The 15,996-nt window shown below is 30.9% G+C and overlaps 1 protein-coding gene across 1 annotated transcript; it reads right to left on the bottom strand.

Moving 5' to 3' along the window:
- Positions 1-2,915: 2,915 nt before the first annotated feature.
- On the bottom strand, positions 2,916-13,414 carry LOC108914632 (farnesol dehydrogenase-like). The gene is made up of 4 exons (XM_018720480.1): positions 12,920-13,414; positions 9,237-9,698; positions 4,777-4,923; positions 2,916-3,041 (listed from the first exon to the last, which is right to left on the bottom strand). The coding sequence occupies exons 1-4, from the start codon at positions 13,412-13,414 to the stop codon at positions 2,994-2,996; spliced, it is 1,152 nt and encodes a 383-aa protein (XP_018575996.1). The 3' UTR covers positions 2,916-2,993.
- Between the last annotated feature and the right edge of the window lie 2,582 nt (positions 13,415-15,996).

Genomic DNA, 15,996 nt, shown 5'->3' with positions numbered 1-15,996 from the left:
AACAATTAAAACTTTATCTTCTGGATAGATGCTTTTATAACTTGAGCGAATTTGTATGATCTCTGCCGATTCATTCGTTTATTTTTCGTTTTTTATTCTCCTCTTTTTTTAACTTAGTTTTAATATCATTGTGACTATTCCTATACAATGTATGTTGTCAAAAGGAAAATAAATTTATTATTATTATTATTATTATTATTATTGAGATGCTCCAATTGAGATAATTAGTTTTTAATGTTTGTGTAGTTCTATGTAATAAGTAATGTTGAGCGTCAGTGGAAATATTATAAATTTTGACTATTATTTTTAGAAAATATATTTTTATTACTTACCAGGCTAGCTTTTTATTTGTTATCACTCAATTTGATTTTGAAATATAAATTGTAAATTAAAAATTATTATTTATTTTTCTTTTTTTAAGTATTCTTGATTTAAAATGGGATTCTATTTCACTTTGATAATTTTAATGACAACTAGACCTATGTCAATTTTGTATAAATAATAGACATCAAATTTAATAGAACATAAGGTCTTATCTCAGTAGTCGGTTCACAAAATAGGTTTTACTTGTAATTAACTTTGTTTAAAAAAAATTAAATAATACAAACTAACATTTACTTATTACCCATACATACATATCTATTGTCCTTTATTTCTTTTAATGTCCACGATTTCTTAAGTAGTAATTTTCTTTCTGCTATTTCTCTCCTGTCCTTTTCCTTCTTTTCGTCCACTCACTCTCTCCTTTTTGTCAATTTGTTCCTTTCTCGTTCTCTTGTATCGCTCTGCTGGCTGCAATTTCCCGACTCGCCTTAATAGCTCCTATTCCTTATCTCCTTTATTCCTAGCTACGACAATTCAAATAATTTTACTAATATGACTATTTGATAATTACTCTTTAGTTATCTGTCAAGCTTCGTGTACACCCTTATTTTAATTTTCTCTGTTGTTATCTTCTTTCCTTTATAGTTTCCTGCACGATAAACAACAATTTTGTATTCTCCTTACTCCTTAAGTAAATTTTCTTTCTTTTTCTAAGTAACTGATTTTCACTATCAGCTTCGTGTTCTTTTCCTTTCGTCTTCTTTAATTTATTTTAACCAATCAGATTACTTTTTAATTTTACATTTCCAATTTAACCTTTGCAATACTATTTAATCCTTATTTTGCTATATACCCTTATTTTATGACCACTTTTATTAATTTAGATTGATATTTCATCAAAATTTATATTTTACTTTAAATTGTCATTTTGCATCTAATTGTCATCTTAATTTCAAATCTATTACTTAACTCTTACATTGTCATTCTTTGACATTAATCTATTTTCATCCTAATACTGAAACTTAAACTTTTGATTCATCTCAACATATACAGGGTGTTTTCACTTTAAATTTGGAAAACGCAGGAATGTATTCCCTATCAAAAATTAAGTGTAGTTTACTCTATAAATTTTTTTTATAAAAGCCTTTGTTTTGGAGATACAGGGCGTTGAAGCTTAAAAAAAATAAACACTTTTTGACATATCTCGGCTATCCACGAGTGGATTTAATTTAATCTTGGTATACATTATGCGTATTGGGGGTTCTCATAATTGACAGAATATTAGTCCTATCGCATTAGCCAGTGGCGTTCAAAGGGGGGATGCGTGGCCCCTTTTTCAAAAAAAAAGTACGCCATTGAGTTTTTCGAAGAATGTAAAGTAAATTTAAATACTACCATACAAAATCAATCTAAAAGGTCTCTTGGTATTTTTCGATAATACGCAACGTTCATGAGATTCTTGGACTATTAAGATTTCAATGCATGAAAAAAAAAAAAAATTACGACATTGAGTAGAGGAAAGTAATGAAAATATATATAAGTTCTTGGCTTGCTGCGATACAAAAAAGTTGCTATAAATTTTAATACAGCATTTGAATTCAAAAAAAATATCTCTTTTTCTCATTCAACACTACCGTGCCATGTTATCATGCATTGTAATCTTAATAGTCCAAGAAATCTCATGAACATTGCGTATTATCGAAAAATACCAAGAGACCTTTTAGATTGCTTTTGTATGGTAGTATATAAATTTACTTTACATTCTTCGAAAAACTCAATGTATAATTTTTTTTCATGCATTGAAATCTTAATAGTCCAAGAATCTCATGAACGCTGCGTATTATCAAAAAATACCAAGAGACCTTTTAGATTGCTTTTGTATGGTAGTATTTAAATTCACTTTACATTCTTCGAAAAACTCAATGGCGTACTTTTTTTTTGAAAAAAGGGCCACGCACCCCCCCTTTACACGCCACTGGCTAATGTGATCGGACTAATATTCTGTTAATTATGAGAACCCCCAATACGCATAATGTGTACCAAGTTTAAAACAAATCTACTCGTGGATAGCCGAGATATGTCAAAAAGTGTTTATTTTTTTTTAAGCTTCAACGCTCTGTATCTCCAAAACAAAAGCTTTCATAAAAAAATTTTATAGAGCAAACTATACTTACTTTTTGATAGGGAATACATTCCTGCATTTTCCAAATTTAAAGTGAAAACACCCTGTATGTGTTATGAATGACATATTTCTTCATGGGAGATTCTTAATGTAAAAAAACCGATTGAAGGAAAAATTTTGGAATGGAAATATAGAATTCGGTCAATATTTAGAGAACTAGTGCAAGAATCGAGTTGAAAATTTGTAACAATAAATTGACTGGAACTACTTGGAGCGGCGTAGGCAAAAAAATTTAATATACATGTTAATATACACACTACAGTCGTCCAGCTACGTAGTGCTTCTTTTAGCAACCATATATTTGTTTCTCGATATCTGTAAATAGTTGTTTTGGTAATACCAATTTTAATTTGGAAGATGTCACGTTTTTACACAAGTTTTCATGTAAATTCATATAATAAAACTTGAATTGTTATGTAGAATACATTTATTTAGTTCATAATTACAAGGAAATTGTCTTTTACATAATTACATTATTAATAGGTATCTATTTCAAAAAATATTCGTTCACACATCTTATTGTAAGCTCCTGAATCTGAAAAAAAAAAACAAATTGTAAAGGTCAGTTTCAGTATCATGAAAATATTGATATAACAAAACATTTTGTTATTAGATCCTTGGTAGCTGATAAACGCAGTACAGGGAATAGTATGGGCCTGCTGTGATGATACAAAAAATTTAAATAAAATTTGGGACACGTGGTGTTAAATAGGATGAGTTGAGCTCCATTTTCAATCGAAAGTATTATCTTTGGGATTGACAGAAACGAGTAATCACGTCATCAATTATATTTTTTCCAGAAACATACCCAATTTTTTTTTAGTCGTTTCTGTCAGATCCCAAAGAAAGATAATACTTTGTATTGAAAATGGAGTATACCTCATCCCATTTAACACCACGTGTCCCAAATTTTATTCAAATTTTTTGTATCCTCACAGTGAATCTTTTTACAGGGCTAGGGATGGACATTTAAAAAGTTCTGTTATATATTTTTTTCAAAGTCCTGTAAGCTCTAATAAGTGTATAATAATATCGTCGCATGTTTTTCCAACAATATATTTACATCTGAACTCAACTAATTTTCACCCTATAACGACAACGTTTCATCATTCTACGTTACCATCTTCAGGTAATTTTAAAAAATTGTTTTTTTTTCAAATTTATTATATCTCAAAAACGAAGTGTACACATGTTTGTACAAAATGTCTTATATTTTTGCAAAGAATTTCCACTCATTGTCAGTATTAACGATTCTACCAATTTGTTGTTATTTACTATACCTACTACACTAGAAAGATTTGCCCAGCATTTATTCTCGCTCTGAGGCAAGTTATACCAGGTGTTTTCTAAAATAAGTGCGTTCCTTGAAGAGGGTGATAGATGTTACGAAAATGAGCATGTTTTATTAATCAACTGATGGTCTAAATGCTGTTAACGAGAAAATTAATTAAGAAAATTAAACATAAATGTAAACCGAGACTGTGCATCTTGTGCACGGGCTTTGTGTGTTGCAGTATTACTTAGCCGGCGTATAAAGCTAACAGTACCACGTGGCGTGAACAACGGGAACAATTATTACACCCCTATTATGTACAGAGGGTTCATGTATTAAATAACAATGATTTTCAGCCCCGTGTGGAATTTTGCCAATGGTTTCGACATCAAATAGCGCAAGATCCAGATTTTACAAGCAAGATACTTTTTACGGATGAATGTTGTTTTACTAGAGACACCATGCAAATTTTCACGTTTCCAGCAACGGTGTTCAATGAATGTGTGGTGTGGCGTCTATTGATAAGTTTTACTCGAAAATCAGGCTTTTTTCGAAAAACATAAGAGAGTAGTAATTTGTAGAAAACTGAAAGGAGGATCCGAAATATCATGATTGTTGCCGTAAAGCAGTGGCGTACTATTTTATTTAGAAAAATATGCTACCGATACCCTGTATCTCCGCCACTGGAGCATCTAAATTTTAGAAATATGCATCAGATTTTGAACAATGTTTACATAAATACATGTGCCCAATTTCAAATTATTTCACTTAATAGTTTTTAAATTATTTAAAAAAATTGAAAATATTTTTGTAAGTTTTCATTTTTGGTCACCGTTTGTGAATCACCCTGTATAATAGAGACATATTTCTCTCTGAAGCCAATTTATGTGTTGTCGGTGAATAAAAAGACAGTGAAAGCACACAAATGTTCACAGTGCAAAATACAGTCTTCTAATGGTCCTAATTCAAAACTGTAGCGAAAATATATTTTACTTACTTGTACATGTGGAGGTGTCGACAATGCATAGACAACTCCATCTGCGATATTTTCGGGCTCAATCATTTGCTCCCCTCCAGTTTCTTGAATTTTAGCCTTTATAAAATCGGGTACAATTTCGGTATCTGTCAGGCCTGGGCTGATGTTCTAAAAGTAAATATAACATTTTTAATCTTAAAATAATATTTTTGAGCTTTTATATTTGTAAGCCAAATTGTTTTCATTTTTGTGAAGAAAGACAGACATTCGCATGGAGAAAATTATCATGGTCCTTCTTCTTTTTTTATTTTCTTCATATTGGCAATTTTTCAGTAAAATTAAAAATTATTAAAACAATAAGAACAAGGTTCAATTAAAACAACATTTTGTTTCACTGGCTAGTGATGCGTGTAATTTTTAAAGAGATTCTATTCAACCCAAGCAACAATCGCATTATCTCGAGCGTAGACGTAACGGTCTGTCATTGTTCACTGTAAACGAGTTATTAACATTGGTGGAGTCACCACTTAGGGATTTTTAGTTGACAATACCAGCCATGCAATGTTGATTGCCTAAGCTACAGTTCTGTAAGAAAGTATGTTACTTATTACAGTAACATTTAATAATTCATTTTATGGAATTTTACATCTAGGCTATTGATTATATAAAAAAACAGGGTTATAAGGAACTATGACCTTCAAGATATTACAAGAATCTTTCAAATGGTCATTTTAGATGAAAAAACCGCGGCGTGCTATTAAATTAGAGGGTGGAAATTGGAGATAGGGGTGAATATGCACCCCTTTCGGTTTTATAATTGTAGCTCGAAAACGACGCAAATTTTCAGTATAGTTCATAGGAAAAATTATTTAGAGAATTGAATTTTCGATAGAAGTGACTTATTTAAAAAATTTAAAAGGAAAATTTATGCAAAAAATCGAGGGGCGATCCGCTGATGTAATCTTCGTACGTTTGCCCTGGAATCTTTATGTAATCGTTTCTGAAATCTTTGCAATCTCCGTGTAATTATTGTCAATTTATTAAATTTTACTGAATTCTCGGAAGAAGACATTTTTAAAACTATTTCTCGCGAGGACTTAAATTATATTGTAGTTGCAAAAAATTATATTGTTGATAGTAAATAAAAAATTCGAAATTAAAAACCAGCTCAAATTTTCAAAGATCTTTACCTAACTTAGAACTTAGCAGTACTTCCAATTCGGATTCTACTTAGGATATAAGCGCAGATGGTTCCTTGTTAGTATTAGAAGCAATCGAAGAGAAAACTAATAATATTAAAAAAGTTGCTATAGAATTTGAGAACTACTTTGCCGTATATTACAATTCATCCTGGTAGGGTTATAGGAAAAGAAAAAGAAAAATTTCGCATTAAATTTTTGAAAGAGAATTTACAGCAATACATGTGGCCTAAAATAGATGATGTGCAATTAGTCGAAGAAAAATACATATTCTATGGGCCAATAAAGTTAGTCGGAAATGAACCTTTTACGATTTCTAGGAGTGATTTAATAAATGCTAATAAAACCTATATACGCCTTAAACAAGCTTTTAAATAGGCTCCGATGCGAGGTAGTTATACAGGGTGTTTAAAAAAGACGCAGCAATATTTAAGGGGGTGATTGCCCAGGTCATTTTATAAAAAAGAGTTCCTATAAACATAGATCCGCAAACGCTTCGTTACCGATCTACAGAATGATGAAATTTCATTAAAAAACCAGTAAGAATTAAATTTCTTCAAAACCGCAGTCCCTTATTTTTACTACAAACAACACTACCACATTTCAAAAATCAATCAAATTTGAATTTCTTTGTTCAATAATTTAAATTTATAAATTAGCATTGGTTTTAGGCGCACAATAAAAGGGTTTTTATTTTTTTACTCATAAACGCTGCGTCGTACGATATAATCTGAAGAAAGCTTTTTTTCTTCATAATTGAACAAGGAATTCAAAAATTTTATTTTTAGTAAAACCAGCGGCGTGCTATTTTTTTCTTTAAACATAGCTAGTGACGTGCCAATACGCACGCCACTGGTAAGACTAAAAAATCGTTAGCTATTGACACGCCTAAAATTTCATTATAATACCTCAAAACGGTTTTGGATAAATTTAATTTTTACTGTTTTTTAATGATATTTAAACATTCCGTAGAAGCTTAATACATTTTTTATTATTTATTTTTTGGGAAAATGTTTATTTTATGTTAATTCAATTTTTTTATTTTTATTAGTATATTGGATTATTATATGTTTATCTTTCAATAAAAATATATAGGTACTTACCTAACTTTCAAAATGGCATTATCATTTTTATCATGACAAAAAGTTTTTAACGTTCTTCGAACAAAAACTTAATCAGAATGTTCCAATTCTTGCGTAAAAAATGCCTGATACTGGAAATTCTTAATCAAAGTACTGCTGTTAATGAATGAAATAACTGACAGTTGAAGTTAATCCAATTATTTTTGTTCAAATGAACATTCAAAACTTATTGTAATCGACCCGTACTCCTTGAAACCTTTTTAAGAAATTTTGAAATCTTCTTTTAATTTCTAATAATCCTAGTCATTGAAATCTACTAAAATAACTCTGAAATCTCCTAAAATGTTTTGAAATCTGTTGGAAGATATTGTTATCCTGATTATTTATATGAAATTTGAAATCTTTTTTGAATTGATATTGAAATCTGCAGATACATTACAAAAGATTTCAGAAATTTTGTAATCTTCGTACGTTTTTTCCTTAGCGGATCGCCCCCCGCAAAAAATCGTTAAAAAACAATTTGAAAAAAAAGTAAAAAATTCATTTTTTTGATTTTTTTTGCTTTTTTGCCTCTAGTTTTTTTTATTAAAGATAGGTATAGACATTGCTTCATAGAAAAAAAAGTAGATCACATGACTTGTTCGAAAGGTCATTAAATTAGAGGGTTGAAATTAAAGATAGAGATGAAAATGCACTTTTGCAGTTTTTTAAATATAGCACGAAAACGAAGCAAAATTTCGGTATAGTTCATAGGAAAAATTTTGTAGAGAATTGAATTTCTCATCGAAATGGCATATTTAAAAAATTTAAAAGAAAAATGTTATGCAACAAATTGTTAATAAACAATTTTAAAAAAAGCAAAAAATAAGATTTTTTTAACTTTTTTTACTTTTTTTGACTCTAATTTTTTTTAAGTAGAAGTAGGCAAAGAAAATTGCTGTACAAAAAATCTAACTGAAATTCCCTTCAAAATTATGCGTTTTCAAAAGTTTTTGGACTAATATTGGCCGAGTTATAACCGGTCAAACTTAGATTTTCGTCGTTTTTAACATAATAATGGTTATAATTCTTGCTATTTTTACAACAAATTGGTTCTATACTTAATAAAAAATTATATATTTTATTTGTTAATAATAAATAAATATTTTCACAACTTAGTCAAAAAAGTAAAAGAAATCAAAAAATATTTTTTGCTTTTTTTAAAAATGGTTTGTTAAAGACTTTTTGCATAAAATTTTTCTTTTAAACTTTTTAAATTAGTCATTTCGATGGGAAATTCAATTCTCTACAAAATCTTTTCTATGAACTACACCGAAATTTTGCTTCGTTTTTGTTATATATTTAAAAAACCGAAAAACTGCATTTTCACCCCTATGTTCAATTTCAACCCTCTAATTTAATAACCCTTCGAACAAGTCATATGATGAAAATCTTTGAAACGTATAAGACTAAACGCGACGAAATCGAAAAATTGGCTAATTGTAAGTTTGAGCGGCCATATAACAGTCAATTTTCGTCCAAAAATACTTTACAATCTTTTATTTTGAAGGAAATTTTATCTACTTTTTTTTCTACGAAACAATGCAATGCAAAGCAAAAAAGTAACAAAAAATCGAATTTTTTGCTATTTTTTCAAATTGTTTATTAACGATTTTTTGCATAAAATTTTCCTTTTAAATTTTTTAAATAAGCCATTTTGATGGGAAATTCAATTCTGTAAATAAAGTTTCCAATGAATTATAGCGAAATTTTACGTCGTTTTTGAGCTACAATTAAAAAACTGAAAGGGGTGCATTTTCACCCCTATCTCCAATTTCCACCCTCTAATTTAACACGGTTTTTTCATCTAAAATTACCATTTGAACGATTCTTGTAATAAAATATCTTGAACGTTATAGTTCCTTTTAAATTCCTATAAAGTTTGCTCCCAATAACAGTTTTTTCAAGAAATCTTCTATTTTTTTAATGTCGACGATCGATAATAAACAATTCCCATCTGGTTAAAAAAATGTACAAAAACAGAGATTTCTTGAAAATACTTTTATTTTTGAAAAAATGTAAAAAGCTTTTTAAGAAAGTTACAGGCTTTCCTCTAGGGCGCATAATGAAAGGCCTATAGCGCCCTTAAAAATCATTTTCGCATTTGCATAAGGACTTTTTTTTATTTTAGAGCATATAATTTTTTTACAGCAATACTCACAGTAACTTTAATTTTTAATTTCAAGTTAAGGAGTTCAAGCCTCAATGTTTCTGCCAAGGCTCTAACAGCAAATTTGCTAGCAGGGTACATATTCGCCTTCGGCATATTAGGTACTTGGTGTCCCGTAACACTATTGATGTGTATTATGTGACCATCCACGTTGTTTGCTCTCATATCTCTTATGGCCTCCCTTGTGGCTATGGACAGACCAAGGACGTTGACGTTGAGGACGTTCCTCCAAATGTCTATGTCTCCATCGCCGAGATCTGTGTCTCCGAAGACACCAGCGTTGTTGATGAGTACGTGAACTGGACCCACATTTTCCTTGATCCATTTGAAGGCGTTTATAATATCTTCCTCTTTACTTATATCCGCTTTCAGTGGGTAAAGCTTGCCTTTCTTGCCAGAGAGTTTCAGAGCTAGCGTATCTAGTCGAACCTTCCTTCGTGCTAGACCTACAACCTATTGAAATGTTTCATAATATACAGGGTGTTTCTTAATAACGTGCTAATATTTAAGGAGGTTATTCTTGGATCCATTTTAAGAAAAAAATTTCATATGAACATATGTCCTAAAATGTCTTAACTTTTGAACTACAGGGTGCTAAAGTTTCATGAAAAAAATTTTTTATGGTAACTTTGGTCTTACCCTAAATATTTTTTCAAATTTGGTACACGCCTTCTATTCATCGAGATGCATTATTTTTGCCAGTAGCGTCTGTACAGGTTTTGTATTGAATATTTTTGAAGAAAAATATGTTACGTCACTGTTTTTTCTTAAAGTAAAAATCAATTTTTGAAATCCTCATTCCTTTCTGAGCAAATGTGGTGTCTTTATTTTTTTTCATTTGAGTTTCTGCATAAAAAACTAAAATTCATTCATTTGCATCTTATTGGACCACTTACGAGGAAAAAAAAAGATTTATGTAACTTTGAACAATAATTTATTTAAGGTAATAACTTTTAAACGTTGAAATTATGAAATTACAGTAATAGCCCAGTCATTATAGACATGAAAGAGCCTGTTTCGGGAAAAAAATACTATTAGAAGTTTCTCTGCGGAATATTGTTCGGAAACCTGTTATAAATAAAATATCAAAAAATCAACTCGAGGCTAGTTGGGAAACTTTGTTTTAACAGTGGTCAAAGTTATGGAAAAGTGGTTTTTTGACTCACGTAAAAAAGCTATTATTCATAGCGAAAAAAAGTTTATACAAAAAAGGTAGGTATTAAATAAGCCTATAAAATGAAAAAAGTCCGATTAAATTCCGATAATTTGTTTATGCACAAGAGCTCAAAAATGGTCGAAAATTGCCGTTTTTTTCAATTGCTAATAATTAATGCAATTTTCATCGCAGACACTTGTAATTCAGGATTTTTGAGGCTTTTTACACCCTTAATAAGTGGTAAAAATTTCAGCTCGAAAGCTTCATTGGTTTGGCGTTGGCGGAATTTGTTATCTAAGAAGATGCTATTTTCAATTCATTTTTCCCAAGCTCACAGGCGTTGTAGGGTTTTGATCATTAGTTGTTTTTGTACCTAAATAGTTGTATTGACATAGACATTTACCGAGAATTTAATTTTTCAAATTTAATTTGTTTAAAATTTACTTTGAAAAAATGTTAATATTTATTAAATTGTTAAGATAGGTAATTATTATAAAATAAAATAGTAACCTCTTTACTTTACTTTTCTTCAAATTTAAAAAAAAATCGTTGTAAGTTGATTAGAGGCTGAGATAATTTTTTTTATTTATTTAATCGCAGTGGCCTTAATTATTAATATTAAGAGCCGAAATTTGGAATATACATACACATAAAGTATATATTTTCATGTCCTACATTAACATTAAGGTGAATTCAACTATTTAATTTCGAAAAAGAAGATAGCGGCGCGCGCCGCATTATTGAATCTAATTGAAATTTCGAGTGCCTCTGGTATTGAGGTCGAGTAAAACGTATGTAAGGTTGGAGTTTGAGCTTTTTGAGGTAATTAATTATTATTAATAAAATACGAAAGGTAAATATCTGCGATATAAGGCATGTATTTGAAATGAATTCATTTCGAACGAAATAATTTCTATATACTATTGAAGCTTATTCTTGTTATAAAGCTTATTCTAATTATTTAGTTAATTCTAATACACATGAGTCATTCGCATCGTCATCACCTGTTACTAACCGTCAGATCATGAAAATATTATCACCATAGCTTCGGTTGAAAAGCTTTTCTCATTTTCATCTATCTTGCACCTTTTTAAAAAAGGTTGATCGAAAATGATGATTTGCGTTTCTAAATTCTTTTGGAATTTTCCTTTCAAAAATCGAAAAATTTATTTTTTTATTCACGTAATTTTACTGGTGCCTGATCCTGTAGAAAATGATAAATTATGAATTGAAAGATCATAGATAATAAGTTCATCTATAATTTTCTTCATTTTATTTTCGTATTCTTCTTAGCAAACCCTTTTATTTGATACCCATATCATGGGGGTGTATAAAAAAATAACTGGTTCGCCATCTTTGAGTTTCCGCCATATTGGATTTAGAATGACGTCACTTAGCTAACCATGCATTGTCATCCAAATTAAACGTGTATGCAAAATTTCAGCTCAATCGGTTGGGGAAACTGTTTTAAAATTTAGTTGCAAAATATGACCCATACTAACAAGGCAAGTTAAATAAAAGCTTGTAAAAATATGATAAATGGCACACGAAAAAGGTGCATGTTCATAAAAAAAACAATTTGAATTAGAAACGCTCGTTTAGAACGCGAAAAGACACTAAAACGCTAGCTATTGTATAACTTAGGCCTCTTACAATAGTAAATCGGCCGTACACGGAGGCACAAGAAATGACACAGAACCCGAATCCGGAAAAATCCGGTGGTTTTCTCTTTTGATATATGAAATTGACACTTCTGTTCGCATTTTCCAACTTTCAATAGTGCAGGATCTCTTGGGATCACAACTATTTCGGTAATTTACGATTGATGTGATTTGAAATAGATTTAAATTGTAAGACGTTTTTGTTAAAGCAATAAAAACATGCAACTTTGGAAAAATGAGGTTCTAGATGAGCAAATGTATTCTACTTATCTCCAGGAACACCCTCTCTATTGCACATAACGATTCGTACTCTAGTAAAAATTTGCACGTATTTTAAATTCACCGCTTTTCGAGGGGTCAGTGGCAAGTGAAATATGCTAATGTGTCACAGCATACTTCCGATAGTTGCTGTGGTCTATACACATGGGCCAGCTGTCACTTTAAAAAACTACGCAGTGACTCCTTCTCTAGTATATTCTGAAGTATTAACGCAAACCAACGACTTTGAAATTTCGACTTTTGTCCAGCTTTTTCGGAATTCCGACCACTGTGCGGCGGTGCGTTCTATTACTTGGTCTAGCGAACGAGTGAGGAAGGCGAGGCTTAGCATGCGCGCTTAACGATGTAATAAATATTAACATTTTTTCAAAGTCATTTTTAAACAAATTAAATTTGAAAAATTAAATTATCAGTAAATACATATGTCAATACAACTATTTAGGTACAAAAATCTACATACATTTTGGAATGGTAAAAGAAAATTACCCTGAACGCACAAAGAAATAAATTATATCAGATGTTGGAAATGTCCACCTCCTGCAAATATGCTCTGCTCTTCTTCTCATGGACTCACGTACTCTTTGGAAAGTGGGAGTGGTTCTAATAGTTTCGCAACAAACTATGATGCGATTTCTCAACTGCTCTTCAGTATGAATTGGTGTGCTTTTGAGATGACCCCATGGGAAGTAATCTAAAGCATTCAGGTCCGGGGACCTAGGTGGCCATGACTGTGGTCCGCCGTGACCTTTCCAGCGATTATTGTAATTTTGGTTTAAATATTCGTGCGCCAGGGCACTGAAGTACGCTGGTGCTCCGTCGTGCATAAACCATAGTCGATTTCTTACTGAAATGGGAACAACCTCCATCAAACCTGGCAATCCTTCTTCGAGAATATGCCGGTAATTATGTCCATTTAATCTCTTATGAAGAAAATATGGTCCAGTTAAATAATCACCGCATATTCCAACCCACAAAACTATGGCGGGATTCCAAGATTGCATGTGGGTTTTCTTAAGCCCAAATGTGATTGTTGTGGAAGTTTTGGATGGAGTTTCTGGAAAAGTTGGCTTCATCGGTGAATAAAATTTCAGTGTCAAATAATGGATTTTCATTCACTTTATGAAGAAACCATTGGCAAAAGTTTATCCGTAATGGAAAGTCGCGAGGTAGTAAAGCTTGAACCCGTTGGATATGGTACGGATATAATGAAAAGTCGTGGAGAATTTTCCAAATAAGAATATGTGAGACATTTAAATTTTTCCCACTTTTTCTTGTACTTAATGTTGGATCTTCCTCAATTGAATTCAAAACCGCTATCTCAATTTCTGGTGTTCTTTTCTTACAGTACGGTGTACTTCTTTTAAATGATTGTCTGACCACATTTGCTCAGAAAGGAATGAGGATTTCAAAAATGATTTTTATTTTAAGAAAAAGCAGTGGCGTAACATATATATATTTTTTTAAATATTCAATACAAAACCTGTACAGACGCCACTGGCAAAATTAATAAAATTGTTTGTACATCAGAAAATGCATCTCGATGAATAGAAGGCGTGTACCACATTTGAGATAGAGATAGAGCTCTAATTAAATATAAACAAAATAAGACTGAACAGAATTGGACAGAGTATAAAGAAATGCGCAATTTTGTAAACAGATCTGTTAAGGTCGAAAAAAAGGCGTATCTGCAGCATAAATTTAAGACTGATCCAAAAAGTTTTTGGGCCTCAATGAAGCATTTAAATAAATAAATCTTAAAAATAAAAACTTACTATGTCCCTTTGAAGATGTAAATACAATTAATGAATTTTTCATAAATATTATACCAAATCTATCGGATAATTTAGATCCAAATATAAAAAATGTTCTAGATAAGTATAAAACAAGACACACCAATGTCGTTGAGTGTTTCGAATTCAGTCAAGTGGACAGTGTAAGGGTGAATACTATTATAAGTAAGCTGAAATCTAACGCTATAGGCGTAGACGGTCTGAATGTAAAAATGTTAGAGTTATTTTTTCCGCATATATCTGATTATTTTACTTTCGCAATTAACAAATGTTTGTCTTCTGGTGAATTTCCTGATATCTGGAAGGATGCTAATATACATCCTATACCTAAAACTTGCAGTTCATCGGATTTAGTTGACTTTAGACCAATCAGCATACTACCAACACTGTCTAAGGTTTTAGAAAAAATTATTTTTGAGCAATTTAATAATTTCCTTACAAATAATAAACTGGTACCTCCCCATCAATCTGGGTTTCGGGAGCATCACAGCACTGAAACAGCTCTTTTAGATGTTACTGACAACATATTTAAATCGAATGATAACAATTATAATACATGTTTAATTCTGCTTGACCTAAGTAAAGCATTTGATACCTTAGACCATGATTTACTTATCCAAAAACTTAAATACTTTGGCGCTGGTAATGTACCAACTTTATTTTTCAAAAATTACTTATGTGACAGGCGTCAACGGGTAGTATGCTCTGGTCAATACTCTGATTTCAAAACTATTCGCAAAGGAGTACCACAGGGAAGTATTTTAGGTCCTCTTTTATTCTCTATTTATACTGCGGATTTGGATACCTATTTAGAGAGTTGTCAGATACATCAATATGCGGATGACACGCAAATCTATCATTCATTTGCAAGTAATGAAATTAATAATGCGGTTGATAGAATTAATGCAGATTTAAAGTCAATGTCTAACTTTTGTATTGCTCATAAACTCATTCTCAATGAAGCAAAGACACAGTTACTTTTATTTGGTAAACAGAGACAAACAATTAGAGTGCATCCTGATTTTCAGATATTTTTAAATAGTAAAATAATAAAACCTCAAGATGATTGTAAAAACCTGGGCGTATATCTAGACGTTAACTTAAGATTTCAGAGTCATGTCAACTATTTGGTTAAAAAGTCTTATGGGAAATTGAAGTTACTTTATATGCATAAAGACTCTCTTTGCAAAGAAATTAAATTAAAATTATGTGAAACCTTAGTTATGTCGTCATTAAGTTATTGTGTTACCGTCTACTGGCCTTGCTTATTACAATCTGACAAATATTCTCTGCAGAAAGTACAAAACAATTGTTTAAGGTATTCATTTGGTTTGAAAAAATTCGACCATGTAACACCATGTTATCAAGAGTGTCAATGGCTCAAATTAAGTGAACAGTATGATCTACGTATGTCCTCCCTGATTTATAAAGTCAATGAAAACAAATCTCCTGCATATTTACATGACAAGCTTGTGAAACGTAATGTTATTCATGGCCGCTCCACAAGATTCCGGAATCTGTATACTGTCCCGAGGCACCGCTATGCCGAGTATTCAAAATATTTTTCCTACAATGCCGCGAAGCTGTATAATAAAATTGATATTAATATCAAAAATGCCCCCACTGTATCATCTTTTCGCAAACATCTAAAACAGTCCATTTTATCACAAAGAACTATGTAGTTGCATTAGTTGTATGTTGTATTAGTTTTTAGTTTTTATTTAGTTACGTTAGTTTTAGTTATATTTTGTTATGTCTACTATTTATTTACAATTACTTATTTTTCTGGTGGTTACGTGGAAGAGCGAGTAAAATCGAACGGCGCCACCAGGTTGCCTAAATCTTTGTCATAAATATATATGTAT

Source organism: Anoplophora glabripennis, unplaced genomic scaffold, assembly GCF_000390285.2.
Source record: "Anoplophora glabripennis isolate ALB-LARVAE unplaced genomic scaffold, Agla_2.0 scaffold1335, whole genome shotgun sequence".
Taxonomy (NCBI): domain Eukaryota; kingdom Metazoa; phylum Arthropoda; class Insecta; order Coleoptera; family Cerambycidae; genus Anoplophora; species Anoplophora glabripennis.
This window is presented reverse-complemented; position numbering and strand designations above follow the sequence as displayed.